Genomic DNA, 17,012 nt, shown 5'->3' with positions numbered 1-17,012 from the left:
AAACAGTTTTTCAGCCTGGGCAACTATGCTTTACTGCAATTTTGCAAACCTACTGTAAGAACTACTGTCATGGTTTAAGCACAGCTGGTAACTCAGAACCATGCAGCCGCTCGCTCACTCCCCCCACACCCTTCTGCTCCCTGAGGGATGGGGAGGAGAATCGAAAGAATGTAACTCCCACGGGCTGAGTTAGGGTAGCTGCGCTGTTGCTTTGCCATCAGATCCAAAGACATCTTTTTCCCTTTGAAGGTGCTGGACGGTGTTGAACAGGGCTCTGTAAGCACAGGCCAAGCCCCAGCACGTTGCCATGATTTGTCCGTTTCTGCTATGACCAGGATAACAACACACCTCATTTAAGCGTTTTACTAATTTTTATGGATTTTGCACTTGTTCAGTAGGGAAGTTACAAAGCACTGGAGGGGCCCACTGGCCTAGATACTTGCCCATACTATCCCACACACCCTGCCACTCATGACTGTCCAGCCTCGGGAAAAATCTCTTGGTCCTCCTATAAAATCGTCTAACTCTAGACAAGACCCAAACCCAACTCTGCCTAACTTTCGAAATCAGACGAAATGCTCATTGGTAAAACACACTCTGTATGTGTTTCAACATGGAGATCCCCATCACAATCAGCAGGCAGGTCTCAAGGGTACCCAAAGGCCATTCAAAACCGTCAGAACTCTCAAATAATGCTGTAAACAGTCTGGTGGGGGAGCTGGGAGCATAGGCTTCATAGGCTGAAAACCTAAGGGAAAAAAAGTTGTGTGATTGCTAAACACTTCCATTATATACTCCCAAAGTATAGGCATGATGACCACACTGGGAACACAAGCCAGATCAGTTTCACGATCAATGAGCCTATTGTATTACAAGTCATTATGATAAAGTACAGTGAAACAAGAACCTTAGCCAAAGCCCACAGCTGATAAACACTAAAACAGCAAATACCGGCTGTAAGTAAGGTACAATATGTTGAAACTCTGAGATCAAGAGCAACAACTCTGAGAGCCAATAAATCAGCATTGTGATGAGTGACTATTAATCTGAAACAATGAATGCTTACCACAAATACGATTAGACACACTCTGGTCAGATCTGTCGTTATCTCAATCGTTTGTGTCCTATGTTGGGCGTCACAAAGAACTGTCGTGATTTAAGCCCAGCCGGTAATTCAGTACCACACAGCCGCTCACTCACTCCCCCTGCTTCTTCCCCCCCACCCTGCTCCCAGAGGGATGGGTAGGAGAATCGAAAGAGTGTAACTCCCACGGGTTGAGATGAGAACAGGTATAACACAAAAACACTGCTGCTACCAGTAAGGGGAATAACAAGGGGAGAGAATACAACCAATCACCACTTGTTGACTCATACCCAGCCCAACCCAAGCAGTGATCTAGCCCTTCCAGGTAACTGCCCCAAGTTTATATACTGGGCATGATGTGCTGTGGTACTGAATACCCCTTTGGCCAGTTTTGGTCAGGTGTCCTGTCTCTGCTTCCTCCTGACTTCCTCTTCTCCCTGCCAAAGCATGAGCCTCAGAAAGTCCTTAGTCAGACTATAAACATCGGTGTTATCAGTGCTGTTCCCAGGCTGAAAGTCAAAAACACCGCACTGCACCAGCTACTAAGAAGGAGAAAAATGCTACTGCTGAACCCAGGACAACTACCCAGCTTTCAGACATTAGTTCATTGAAGACTTTGCTTTCTATATCCCCTTGTGCCAATTAAATAATGAATCCTTTCAGCAGCAATTTATAAAATATTAAAAACTTCAGTTTCACTTTTACCTTAAAGTTATCATAAAAAACAAACTAATTTGGAAAAGAAGAAGGTCATAACTGCCTGAAAAGGAAACAGAACTTTGCTAAGACTTAAGAACTGGGGGAAAGAGGGCACAATTAAAGCCTTATACTAATAATATTAATAGACTTGCACTCTTTGTTCAACTCAAAACTAATACAAATGCAAATTTTCAGGAAGGAAGACTTACTACATAAATTAGTTTCAACAGAGGATCTCTAAGACCTTGCACCTACTGGTCCTATATACCCTGAAGGAGCTAAAAGCCTTTGTGAAGAAGTAAGCTGATTTTCTATTTTAGAATTCTTTTTTGGAATCATTAAAGCAATACAAGAAGATGTCTCACACAATACTCTGAAGGCGGCAAAGAGATCCCCTCTACCATGGGATCAGCAAAGTCACACTCCCAAGAAACTTTTAAAAGTAGTAACTCACTTCAGGGATCTAGTTAGCTCCTTCTTCAGCATTGCTTCTCTCTTTTTATGATACATGATCACCAGCACTGCAGCATGAAAAAAAAAACCTCATACTCCTTCAATTACTGATTTTCACAACATACAAATACGGTGGAGCACCCTGCCATTCCCATTTTTCAGACATGAATATGGAATGAGGGAAAACTTAATTGCAAAATAGTCTAACTGAAAAACTATTTTCAAAGTGTTTTCTCAGTATTCTTACTCTTTAACGCTCCTTTTGCCTGTGAACTTGAGTATTTGATTAAGTACCTTTCTGGTCTGAAGGCTAACGTTAAAACATTTTAAGTACATCTATAGCTACTCCCCATACAGTTTTCTGGCTAGCGTATGCAGTTGTAAATGTTTCAGAGATTGCTTTATTATGATCATAGGCCTTTCAGGTATGGATGTGTGAAAATACACTAATAATCTTAAGTAGACAAAATGAGTTTGCAGATACACTGAGAAAATAAAACTTCTTCAAACTTCTGCAAACAGGTTCAGATTCCTCCTCCCCCTCACACATGTAGAAGAGGGAATTATGCATGGAACAGTCAATGCAAAACACAACTACCACAATGTGTGTGAGATTACTCTCACCCTAATTTGAGCAGACTCAATATTGTATGTTTTGTTCCCCTGCTGATATTTCACAGTGCATCAACTACAATTACTTAAAAATATATTACTTTCAGTAAATAGTTCAGAAAGAAAATGATGCATTTTTGAAAAGGCTACTACAGCAAATGCCCATCCTTTCCAACAAGGAACATGAAGACACAGCTCAGACTTTCAGATATGACTTTCAGGTATTCAAAAGCATTAGCCTTTAAACGAAACAACCATCAATGTCAAATGTGCAGTCACCTCCTCTAGTTAAGGTGCTTCTAAGTAATATGTTAAGATTCTTCCCTGAAAAATGCTCTGCATTTGCATTTTCTACTGAATGAAATACTATTCCCCAAAAGATACAACATCTCAAGCAGTGCCAACCCTGCCTTCAGACGACACGGCTCCTTCCACATGTAGTCAGGGTCCTGCTCCCCTGACACAACTCCTCCATGAGCCACCTCGTCCTCTGCATACAGCAGCAACCACCTCTCACACGCAGCTTTCATTCTTCATTTAATTTCCACCAACGCTGTCCACAGCTTTTCTTTTTTTTTTGTCTGTTGCACCCTCCAAAGTCCAAATAAAAGAGAGATGGTGATAGTTTCATACCAAATGCTCCCATCTGTGCTTTCAGCACCTGAACGTAATCTCAGTGCACGTAAACATCTAGCTTGACACCACAAGTGTCTCAGTCATTACCTGTGTATCTAAATACTGTTCTACACGCATCCAGGTTACACTGCCTGTTGGGGCATCAGCTCATGATGCTGTTCTCTGGATGGGAGAGTGCTGGTTTGCTCATTAGATGTAAGGACACTCAGCAGTTACACACCACGCTTTGTTTTACAATGCTGCACAAACATTAACTAACCTGCCCAGCACCCTGTGAGTGAGGAAGTATTACCCTCTCCTATTTTAAAGATAGGAAACAGTTTAAGTGATTTGCCCTGGGCCACACAGCAAGTCATTGGACAGCCAGGAGTAAAACAATGCTCTGCCTGCAGGCAGCCTGCAGTGGCTCGTACCTGCCCTGCCCTGCCCACAGAAAGCCAAAGGAGAGACCTTCCTCCTGGCTGACCAAAGAAGAGACGTTCCCATGGCCAGGACCCCATGAGGAAGGGGTCTCTTGGAAAAGGGCTTGTGCATGTAACTGCAAGGGAAGCTCAGGGTTTTGTGTCTTTACTTGCCACAGTGCATCCTAAACACCTCCAACATAATTCACTGAATTTTAAAATGTACTGTTATCATGTGAAAAACAATTCGCTTTACAAACTACAGATGTTTTTTTTAGTTGAGAGCCCCATAAAAATACCAGTAGGGTAACAGAGGCTCCACAGTCTCCTCCTACTACCCTGCAGTTTAAGCTTCTTAGAGCCTTTTAAGACGGATTGAACCAGAGGCTGTTGTCCAACTTTGTCACATTCAATAATCTGAGTAAAGTCTGACATGGCTTTCAGGTGAACCCGAGTGGTTCCTATCTACATGTCTCAGCTAAACCACTCAGAAAGACAGCTCAGTGCCACAGACATGCCAGAGTCTCTAGAACTGTTTTCCAGGACTGCCAAAAGGAACAGATACTTGAATCAGAAATCAGGATACGTACATTTCCTCAGCGCAGCATCCTTTGAATATTTACAGACAGCAAGATTTCTTTACATTTACCTCATTCTTTCCCAGCTCCCTTATTAGTCTGAAAGGAATGCACTGGATTTCCTTACACCATGATTAGCTGTTTTTCAAGAAGCAGCCTTCTGGTTGCTGCATATACACTGGTAAAGAAAAAGCATAACTGGGAGCACATTTCATATTGCTGAAACGAAGTCCACTGAAGCCAGATTTTACAAGACATGACAACGTACTAATGCCAAACTGACACAAATTCTCATCTATGCGTTTTGGCTTTAATGGGTTAATTAGCTTGGCTGGATACAAATTTTAATTATCTGAGTTTGACATTAATGTCCTTGGAGTGTTGTCTATAAGGATTTGGGGAATCATAGACATTATTTTAGTTACTTCTGGAAACTGTGTGTTACACTGGGATTAAAATAGTAAGAACAGACAAGAACAGTGAGAACAGGTTGATCTATTTTGAAAAGTCAGACTTTGTGAAACAGGACAAACCGAAATGAAGCTGAAGCCTGGTTTACCTTGCTAAGTTCAGTTAGTTTTTTGGGGGGGTAGGGGGGGTCTCATAGATATAACATAGCAGGGGAGCTGGAACTAGATGATCTTTAAGGTCCCTTGCAACCCAAACCATTCTGTGATAGGCCATTTCTAGCACAATTACAACTGACCCCTAAACAAAACAAGAACACCCCTCATGCAGTCTGTTAATGCAGCATGTTAACATTACTGAGGCTGGAGGTAAAGTATGATGCAACCTAGTGCACATACTTCACTCCTGAATCCTTTGGAGATGGAAGTTATTTCCTTGCAGAAGCACAGCACTACAGTAAGCACTACAGTACAACTACAAGAACTATTAATGGATCCAGTTATGTCATACTGTTTTAAGTGCATTATTTATTTTCTTGCTTTTAAGGGTCTGCATCAGTAGATCAATCATCTGAGGATTTTAAACTGTATTTCAACAAATATACATTTAATTTGCACCAAAATATGTTTTAAGTCAATAATTTTTCAATAAACTATCACAGGTTACTTGAAAGATCTGCAGTTCTGCAGAAAGAAATATCTACTAAGAGCTTTTCAAAACACCCTTTCCTGGTTTTCTGTTCTTTTTCTGTTCATTTTTCTAGAGATGCATTTGTTTTAAGATTCAAAAGGGAATCCCAAAAAGCAATCTGCTTTTTGTGTATATGGATTTAAGCTCTCTTTGTGCTTGCAACCACATAAATAAATTCTTCATAACAGCAACTGCACTAGTTTATAAAATGCAACACAACCCTTTGTGCAGCAGCTCTGCGCCTTTTAATGACAACCTTCATTCTGTTTTCCATGTTCCATTGCTATCAAAACCAAAGTCATTTGGATTTTTTTTCTGTAAAAATAGTATAGATAATTTGGCTTTAGGAACTCTAAGAAAATGCAACACATTTCCCTTTTAGGTTCACACACCTGTGTAATTGCTAGAATTGTATGAATATATTTAAATTCCTCCAAAATGAAGGAGGGTGGTATTCAAACAACCCCTCTCTCGCCCTGTAAGAATTACAAAAAGCTAGAGGCTTCTTTGAATCACAATAGATAACCTACAGAAAGGAGTCTGTGCTTCTTATTTTCTTCCCACTGTGTTCTGGTTAAAATACCTGGACTATGGTCCTATGAGAAACCCAACACCCCCTGGGAACTGCAGAGCAAATCTAGAGCACTTAGCACTGCCCCTAACCAGCTCCTGATGTAACAAGGGTAAGGACATAATTGATGGAAGTTATAAAACTAAAAAGTGATCATAGCAAGAAATTGTAAACATACGTTCAAAAGCAGAAACAGAAAATTCTCCAGCATTTAGAAAAATAACATTTTTTTTTTAAATCAAGAAAAGCAACAGCTAGATTTCTCTGTAACACTACCCACAATTTTGTCCTTTCCCCCCAAAAAAGTGAGTAGGCAAGTTTGTGTTACATTCTTTAGAATATACAGGAAGTTATTTTCACCCCTAAATGAAACACTAAATCCTCTAAAGGCCTCACTCGTTCACAGATGCAAAATGGAAAGCTTTCCTATCATATATTTTGGAGACAATATCCTTTTTTTCTGGAAACGCTGATAAGGAACAAATTCAAACCAGTCCTCATCCGCCTGGATGATCTTATTTATTAAAAACAATGGTATCTGTTAAACCCCATATACTAAGCTATCGGTCAATTTTGATTGACACAAATATTTGTATTAAAGGTTACATACTGCAATTTACAATTGGGTACTATCACAATACTGTATGTTAATGTAATCAGTATCTTCGTTTCATTAATTCATTTGCAGCATGACACTGCAAGGGTATTCTTACATATACTGAAGACAAATTGCTAAGTAGTTCAACAATTCTCCGTTAAGTGGGATTTTTTTATCTGATAAATTTTTAACACAGTAAAACCACTCCTAGTTCCACGCACATATTTTAATTTCCCACTTTTTTAAGTGTTTAGACACTTGGAATACCTAGCATCCTGAATTAATCCAGAAATATTTACAAGAAAAATCTATTCAATTTCTTTCTATAGTAACTACCACAGGGACTATTGTAATGAAAAATTTCCCATCTTAAAGAATTAATACGATTACTGATACAGAGAAAAAATGTAATTTATATCATCACAAACATGTAGAAGATATAATCCCATATTCAGAGAAAGAATCTTTATTCCCTCTTTGAATTCAGAGACAATACAGTCTTGCCTTGAGGAGAACAGAAATATTATGAAGTACCTTAAGCAAGATAATTGTAAGAGAAAAACCTACAATTGCATTATTGTTGTGCTAAACTGTGACATACTTAAAAAGCTAATTTCTTTTATTATAATGGAATTTGGTGTGCATATCCTTTAATCTCCTTCACTATTTCTTCACATTTTTCACACAAACATGTGTGTAATGTGTTTCCCATTATCTGTACTACCTGGCTTAACTGCAACAAATTTAAAACAATTAAAAATATATTTCACAATGCCATAAACTTCACTGGATTTATTTTTTTTTTTACAGCTTTGGAAATAACTGAACATCTAGGATGTCACAAAAATGCACAGCAAATAAAGACCTGCTGCAACTCAATATTATTCAAGAAGACATGATCAATATTTTATGAAAAGGTAACATTTGACATGAGTGACTGCCCCAAATTTTACCAAACACATTTCAACCAATCACAGTGCTGAACAGTCTGCATCTAAATCAAAAGCTAAGCAAACAAAAATGTAGCCCCAAAATAGGGCTTTCTATAGCTATGTCACTTAAAGTGCATTTATAATGCAGTACAGTCACTCTTCAATTATTCCTTTCAGTTAAATAAATTTTAACAAAGAAATTCATTTGCTGTGTCTGGGCATTTCTCTATTCCATGGACACAAACATTTTTTTCACTCATTCACCTTTAAAAGGCAAATTTAACAAAACTACTAAGACAAAAAGGATGACCTAATTAGTACAAAGTAATATTTAAAGCTTTTATATATAGTACACTCATACTGCTACCCCTAAGTTCCAAGGCTTTATGCTTACTGACATGATTTGATTTATCTGGCACTATTACTGGTTAAGCGTGAAAATTCATATTGTCCATTTGTGTATGAATTCAACACACACGGGAAGAATAAAACTGTAAAGAAAATTTTCTGTGAACCTTGATTAAATTAACTGTTAGGGCAGTAGCATCCTCAAAGGCAAACAGGGTCACCCTAGTGACTAGAGGCCTTCAGTGGGCAGACCCCCACAAAACCAGCCAAAGCCAATAAAAACTCTCCAGAACCAGCAAAAAAAAAAACACTCAGAAGGGAGCTACAGGAGTCTCTTACCCTTTGCTATCTAAGCACCAGTCCCACTACAGAACTTAAGCACCAAGCAGATGCTTTCCCACTCCTCACCATTCAGGAGAGCAGGACACAATGAGCAATGAAAATGTGTGCCTTGTATTTATTTCCTTACAACTCTTAATTTACGTTATAGCACTGAATTATTGGTGCTATAGTAATTAAGTTCATTTTGGTTATCTGAACAGATCTGACCAGCTAGTTATGAAAAAAATGTCCATCTAAATTAGAGCAGTACTGGCTAAAAAAAATGTAGGTCACTGAAGAAACAAATCAAGAAACAAACATTGCCAACTATCTGTTCAGGAAGCAATTCCAGCATGCTCTTTGCTCTGTTCAAACCCCAATTCCTATACATCAAGGCCTTTAAGCGCACACTGACCATAAGTACATGCTTAAAAAGCTTTGCTGTGTTAGGACTTTCCAACTGGCACACCGGACATGCAGGACTGCTTGCAGTGTAATCCTCTGCAGGAAGCATGACCTCTTTTCCAGTGTGTGTGATCTAAACATGGAATTGATGTCCAAAACAAAAAGATTATGCACCAAAAATCAAATCACATTGTGTCAATGTAATAACACCCAGTACATATCACCCTGTAAACTATGCCCACAAAATGCCAGTGAAATCAGAAGTCATACCTATGAAAAAAGATATACAAAAGAGACTTTAAACTACTATTTGTGAAAATCAGTCTTTCACATTTGTGCCATAAGTAGCAAATTCACATTATCCTGCAATGGCCTACAGGTCTTTCACATATACAACCTTTTGTTCTAGCTAAGCTAGTAAAATGCTAAATATTCTCCTTTAAGTTGCCCTTATTTAGTGTGAAAACAGTTGAAGAGTTTGTGTCAGTTGTATTTTTTAAAACAGAAATGTGTATCTATGAAGGAATGAAATTTTTTTCAGAATCATATGTACTAATATGGGTTTTGTCATCTAAAACTGAATATGGTCCTTTAAAGAAAAACTTTTTAGTTAATATCTGTGTTTTGGAGCCTCCCACTGGCAGCCATCACACAGCTGAAGTGAACTACCAGCTGCATAGAGGGTTTATATCCAGCATCAAAGACTATTTTGCTTTAAGAGAAATTAGTATTTCTGAGTTCTTATTTTAAATGCAATTTAAAAGATCATAAAGGAAAGAATTCAGCATTTATTGTGTGTCTCCCAGCAGACTACTTAATGCTCAAACATCTACTATGCAAAGGTCAAATGATTTCACTGAATGTAATGGTGACAAAAATATCCTGCAGCACTGAAAAAATTATCAGATGATCAAGGAAAAAGATATGGACCTGAGATCTCACAAGAGTCACAATAAATAATGTAGATTCAGTTCAGTAACAAAGAAAATTGCAAAATTGTGTCAGGAGAACCAGATCAAGAAAGATAATAGGTAAAATACAAATTACGTACTTCTGGCAACGTTCTTCATAAAGGAGTATTTTAAAGTAATACGGCAAGTAATTTTTTATAAAAAAATGACTTTTCTTACACAAATATTACTTGCACAGGGTTGAGTTAGAAAAACAAACTTATGCAGATGGGGAAGCTCTGGGGTATTCTGCTGCAGGCAGCACACGGATAGCAGAACTCAAACAAAAATCCAGTGTAAACAGTTGTGGAAGTTGTAGCAGCCACAGGGTAAAGCTGCAGTGAGCACTCATTCAGGAATGAGACAGATTACAGCAAAACCAATACAAAAAAAATTTACTCAAATGCTTATCTGAAGCAAGCAGCAAAGGCTACTAGGTACCAATTTATTTTCCATTTCATTGTGCTTTTCCTTCCTTGACATTTACATCAAATATTTTAGGCACTCATTCTAACATAAGGAGGTTCCAAAGTGCACCGGGCACATCACTTCCTGGTGGTCTTGGCTCTTCAAAGCCAAGATTTCACCAACTAAAAAGAGCTGGAAACACAACCAGAAATTGCCTGTCTGCCTCCGTGATATGCTACTATATAAAACGAATTTGGTGGTCACCAAAAGCACATCTGGGGAGATCCAGTGGATCTCTCCATACCAGCGGACAGGAACGCCAAGGACAGGAGGCAGAAATGCATCTAAGCAGCAAGTGAGAAACAAACAAATGAACCAACAAGCAGGAGTTAAGCATGTGCAGAGAAGAAAGGTGGAAAATTACATGGACAAATCAAAAAAATAACTAAACCAGAGGACGAGGCAGCAAAGACGAGATGAGAACAGAATACAGGTTTATAGTACCTATACAAAATATGTAAACAAAACATAAGGTAACTAAGAGCGAAAGTATAATGTGATGTTCACTTTCTGGAAGAAAATACAGCATTTTGCATGTTAAAGCAAAAGGGGGGGTTTAGTTTGGTTTGTTTTTTTCTTTTTTTTACTTTTGTGTAAAATACACAAAGGAATAAATCTTGGCTGATCTTGTATACTAACATCTAATAACAAAACCTGAATTTTGGTAACTTAAGCTGATGCATGCATCATTGGAAAACAAAAAAAAAATTCTGGCTAGATCTTTAGAAAAAATAGACATATGAAATAAAATGCAATGTAAAGGTGGAAAATAAGTGCTAAACTAATATTACATCTGAACGAGAATTCTGACAGTGAGCTCACAAACACACAGTGTAGATGCTACTGATTTATTAATACAAAGACACATAATTTTGACTATTAAATTCTGTTCAGAAGCATACATACGCTTTTTTCTGTGCTCAACAAGCTCCACAGCCTGCTTTGCTGAGCATTTGGAAAACCAGTTGTCCCCAAGCAGAACAGTAACCTCATTGGTATGGACAAGTTTTCCTGGCATGAAGGCAAGAGGTCCAAAAGGTACCTGTAAAAGGCAGAGAAGTAACTGCTAGAAATCACAAATAAAAATAAAACGCAGGCAGTCATCCATGCCTTAGTTTTTAATAAAAACTAAAATACAGAGTTACAGAAATAAAAATTCTACACCAGTTATTTAATGACTAATCCCTCATATATATTCAAATTACCAAATCCATCTAAATTTAGTATCATACTTAAAATATTTGAAACCTGGTGCTGAACTAGACAAGTTGGTTTGTGACATAAAACTATAGAGTAGCCAAATGCTCACTTAACATGTAAGCCTTGATGACAAAATTATTGTAATTTGAGTTGAGTTACATGTTTGTTAGAGACAAGACTACATTCATCTCCTAAAACCAGCAAATTTAGCTTTGCTAAAATGTTAAAATGCTTAAATAGTTATGGTCAACTCAAAGATGAGTTGCTTCTATCTGTTGTGCTAATAGTAAGTACCTTAGAAACCTCTGTGTAAATTTGCGGGACTACTAGCAGGACCACAGACTGCTTAAGCTCACTTTATCATTCACCAATGTGCAGACCTCAACCTTCTAGCAATGCTCCACCATGGAACACCTGTTCTCTAGTAACTCTTCAAATACACAGAATCCTTCAGACAGGAGTACAGTGGAAATAAACACATTTCATAACTTTAAGAGGTGCTTCTTAAAAAGGCTAAGCCCTGTTTTAACACATATTGCAATGTCTGGGACATTGTTTTCGTGAATTAAGACACCTTTCACAAGCCAAACTTCAGAGATTTGGGTAAGTCCTGTTGCTGAGGAGGAGCCTTGGCTTCCTGCTCCAGTCCCTTAGACCTACTGGTCTGGCTGCCTTTGGGCTTCAACTGCGAAGAAATGAGACCAAAATCAAACTGAAGTTAAAATGGAGGTGACAAAACATCCACCTCAAGTTTTCTCTTTCTTAGGGTAAAAAGAGATCTGCCTCAGACAGTTTGTATCAGTTCCTTCTACTTCATTCCTCTGCCACCTTCATTTCCTCAGGATAGCCACTTGCTTTCTCATCACACTTGTGCTGAAGCAGAGCATTTGGCTTAGTGGATATATTTCCTTGGAAAATGATCTTCCCTAGCTCCAGTATCCAGGAGAGCACCAAGGCTTGAAACAGTTCTCCAGCAGGCAGGATGATGACACTAAGGCTACGCTAAATGTGCTTTTCCTACACATGTACCCTTCCCAACTTGGTTTTCAAGTAGCAGACTGCACCACTCGCCTGTTCACTCTTCCCCCAAAATGATGAAAGCAAAATTGGAAACATATGAAAATATTTGGCTAACAGGATAGGAACTATTTATATACATTTAAAATAACAGATGCGAGTTGACATTACTGCTTTAACTGAGAATAAGCTCTAGCTAGCTTTTATTTTATAACAGGGAGCTTTGTATGCTTCGAAACAACATGATCCTTTTGTTTTACAACATGTGGTCATACATATACACATAGTAAATGAACTACACGCATAAAATCCAGCACTGACTTATTAGCATAAAAAAGGGAATCACTCTCTTTTCCCACATGGTAAGTACTCCAACGCTGTCTTGCTAACAATTCAATGCTATATGCTAAGCCAAGCTGCCAAGGAAGAAAACAGACAGGCACTATGGGCTGAAATCAGTCATCCAGTTATTTACAGTACAACTTCCATCTCTCCAAAGATGTATCTTGAATTGGACCTGAGAAGGGAGGAGGGAAATGAAGAGAGAAAAGCAAATCTGGTCAAAATTCTGGTGAGCACAAGTCAACAGGGTTAAGTTTACATACGGAGCTGTGCAGTTGTTAGGGAAGATTCAAAGCACCAGAAAAGATCGCTATGCCAATGTGAAGATCAGTGAAACAAAAATTAGCAGCACCTTTTTATGTAAAAGTCAATGTTCTAGGGTTTACTTCCATGAATCAGGAAACACTACGGCCACTTTCTTCTCAGGAAATGACTAAGTACCATAATTCAGTCATAATTACAGTTTTCTATACAACAGATTTACATATTAAATATGCCAGGTTTTGTGTTAGCATTTATGTCATCAGTTCTCAGTTGTCAGTAGCACTGTAATTTACAATGGATTTCAAAGAAAAGAGAAAGAAAATCAAAGTTATAACTATTTCCAGGAGAAACATAACATTGCAAAGTACTATGTGGCCACCTGAGTCGCACCTTGCTACCTCTACAGATACCCAAGTTACTAAACATTTCAGTGTTTCCTTATGTGAACTCTACAGCGTACATACCATGACATCATAAGATAGTTTATCAGGCAGCGTACGGAGTCGTTCCTGAAGAGCCTCATAATCACTCTCCACCTTCTTCCTGTTGACAAATTCAAACTGTTTCTATTTCATGTCTAAAGTAAAGAGTAAACATTTTTCTGCTAGTAATTCAACAAACAAAAAATACAGGAACATAAACTATTTTACTCTTAAACACATACAGTTGATATATTAATAACTTATTTATAAAAGACCTGGGATGACAAACATGATATATTATTTTAGAATAATGTGTATTAAAATAGCATCATGATTATTTTAGATTGTGCATGTCTCTGAATTTGACTGGTGCAAAGAATCAGTTCTTTCACTAGGATTTGGCTTATCTCGCTCCATGTTCATCAGTTACACCACCATCAATATTTAGAAAAATAACTGAAAATCCAGTTTATACTTTATAAGAGGCAAATTCTTCCAAGTAGCACTTGTAATAAAGATTCATGGCCTTAATTTGAGCTGACATGAATGGGCAAAATTTTAATTCATTCTTATTTTCATATGAACTTTGTGTTCCTACCAAGAGTCAACATGTGTGAAAGACGGCTTGACCACCAGGATTTTGTCATATCTTCAGCTCCTGACAAGGGACTTTGCAGGTGAGGAACATCCCTTCTACTGCCTCTCCATCCAAAATGTAAATAAGGCTCATGCTACATGTTGCCACCAAAGAGAGAAATGGCTTGGAGAACTTAAGACAAATTATTCCCCCAGCAGATACCTGGCTTTTCCAAGAGGACTTTGCAAAATGCAGCCTTTCATTTGCTGCAGGGATTTTCCTTTGTGTGCAAAAGCAATCAGACCCCCTCTAAAAAAGCCTTCTTTTGGAAAGACATCCTTAAATACTTAAACTCAGCTGAAAAAGCCTTTTAATGGACTACTGCAACTCTGAAGGTGGTCAGAATCAGCTCCTGCATGAAGTAACTGGCATATAAATGTCAGGTTTGATGATATTGTTTACTTGTACTTCAAAATAGTAAATGTATATATGGTAGTAAATTCTGCAATGAAAGGCAACTGAAAGCATGGAGCAGCAAGCTTAACAACACTGACCTGAGATGCAAATTACAGGTTTTCTGAGGATTCAGAAAAGCAATCTATAAATGTGCTAAAAAATGAATGTCATAGTTGATAACACAACTCTCAAAATATTATCATTGATTTTCCTAGATTCATAAGCAGAGTGAAATCTTCAGCATTCATTATGAAAAATTATCTGATACTCCTGTGTTTTGACTCATTTGCTTCCATAGTTGAACTTTGCAGTAATCACCCTACTTTATACCCATAGTGCTTCATACTTTAAGCTGCTGAACAGTCTTGAAAAAAAGAATTTAGGTTTTTATGCCACTTGGACATTAAAAGCGTATTCCATATAGCTGATATACCAAAGATGCTTGCTTCTGCTTTGGTCTGACAGCAGATTTCTCCCCGACATTTTAGGCATGTTTATCTATCTACATCAACATGAAAATGTAATTCACTTCCTTCAAAGAGGAATAACAAACTCATGAATCTTAAAAAAATTCATTGAGATGGGGGGGGGGCAATATAATGCCAATTTGGTGTCAACAATAACAATAAATTACTTAATGATATTTACAGAATCCAGCCTTTGCCTCACATAAATCTGTGTTTGAGAAATGGACACCGATGCACTCCAACCATCCACTAAAAAAAAACACATGACCCCCAAGCCAACAGCCTAGCCTTGGTCTCAAATGTGAAGAGAGGCCTCCATGTGCAGAGAATGGTGTGAAAATCCCCCCCCACTCGCAACAGGATTAAATATTCCCATTGCTTCATGGCTGAAAGTCACTCAACATTTGTTCATCAATCTGAAAAGAAGGTGCTGCCTTTAAGGTCTGGCTGCTGCCTGCTGCTGAATAATCTGATTAGGATACAGGACAAATCACCTGCTACAAAAGCTATTTTGATTTACAGAGCAAAGTAGACTTCTTTTTTTCAGTATATTTCTTTTTTTTACTGCCCTTTGGCGATCAAGCCTCCACCATGGGAATCTCTAAAAGCATGGCCACATCCTGAACTGGACTATCAAGATAAAGAAAATTAAAATCAATCCTTTTAATTAATTGGCCTGAGACAGCATTACTTAAGGAAGGAGGCCAACATCCCTCTTTACCTATAGCTGATGGCCACACAAGCACAATTCCCATACACAATGAAGAACATGAAGAGGAGGGATGAATACAGGGACTCCAGCTGTGAACATGTCCCAGAAGGGGAAACGCTTGTCTAGATGCTTAATCCTGTACCAGACCCATTATTGCATTCATGGCTTCAGAAAGATACTTCAAAAAGTGAACTAAAAAAATTAAAAATAAAGCAACTGAATAGAAATAGATTAAAGCTGAGCATTTTTAAACCCTGCTGTTACTCACTCAGTTCTATTTAACATTCTTCTGTCACTGACTACTTAGAAGGTCTTATATAAACAACTTACTCAGCTGAAACAAGAGCACTCAGCTCGTACACAATCAACATGTAAATAAGGGCACTAAATTTTAAATAATTTTTAATGAAATCAGATGCTGTATAAAACTGCTTTTCTACATAAAGGTAACAAACAGTAAGTTAGGATTTCCTTTCAACGTGCTATGCCCAAATTCCCCAAGCTCATCAGGCCATGGCCAGAGTTTGCATAAAAGCAAACACACTAATAACTCCTCCTTCCAGAGCCCTTCCTTCTGACTTCACAAGCGCCAGCCATTTTTGTAAGAGTAAGTAATTGTCACAACTTCACAAACTTTAAAAATCTCTTCAAATTTTAAGGCTTTTTGTCAGTTTTTTACTGAAAAATAATGTCTCTTAGTGAAAGAATGTACACGCAGAATTTCATATGAGACCAAACTGGTAGGGACACCGCAAAGCTCCTGGAAAAGTCTGTGTGCTGGGGATATTCCACCTGCCTTCACCATGGCAGTACCAGGAGGCACTTCAATAATGTTTCCCTTATTGAAAATTAATGCAGTCTCTGAATTTTAAACATAAATGGAACATAATTAGTTTTAGATTATTTTGGGGAGCCAATAGTCAGAATTTAATCTGATGTGTATAGATTGCCTTGATTTTTTCCTTTTATCCAGTGCTTGCAAGCCTATGTGCATTTAAAGTAAAAACATTTGATACACACTAAATATAAATTATTTGCTTGGAGATCTTTCAGGCATGAAGAAAAAGCCTCTTAAAATAAATTTAAATATTATATGCTTGATGGTGTATAACCAAAGGTTTAATCTCACCACTAAAGGGGCAGTTGCTGTGATTCTGCAATAACCCTGCAGACAATAATCAAGACAGCTCCTGTTGTTCTCTCAGTAAAATCATGGTAAACACAGCACGGATATATTGCAATTTGATATCTGTAAGATCAACTGTTATATCTCCCAGTAACTCATAATATAAGGTTTCATTCACCATTAAATGTACATTTTCCTCACAAGCCATAGAAAACTGTTACTTACTAAGCATGTTTTCTATTAACCATAGATTGCCAACAGAGAAAAAAAGCGTC

The 17,012-nt window shown here is 37.9% G+C and overlaps 1 protein-coding gene across 2 annotated transcripts in view; it reads right to left on the bottom strand.

The window, feature by feature from the left end:
• The window catches only part of URI1 (URI1 prefoldin like chaperone), a 43,930-nt gene that overhangs the window by 14,360 nt on the left and 12,558 nt on the right, over positions 1-17,012 (bottom strand). For both annotated transcript variants that reach the window (XM_061364304.1, XM_061364305.1), the window contains 2 exons: positions 13,442-13,520; positions 11,061-11,196 (listed from right to left, as the gene is read on the bottom strand). In XM_061364304.1, the coding sequence (XP_061220288.1) occupies positions 11,061-11,196; positions 13,442-13,520 (215 nt within the window). The remainder of the gene's footprint in view (positions 1-11,060; positions 11,197-13,441; positions 13,521-17,012) is intronic.

Source organism: Neopsephotus bourkii, unplaced genomic scaffold, assembly GCF_033783945.1.
Source record: "Neopsephotus bourkii isolate Nb327-2 ecotype Australia unplaced genomic scaffold, CSIRO-AGI_Nbou_v1 NB_1204, whole genome shotgun sequence".
Lineage (NCBI taxonomy): Eukaryota > Metazoa > Chordata > Aves > Psittaciformes > Psittacidae > Neopsephotus > Neopsephotus bourkii.
Note: the sequence above shows the minus strand (reverse complement) of the source record. Positions and strands in the feature narration are given on the sequence as shown.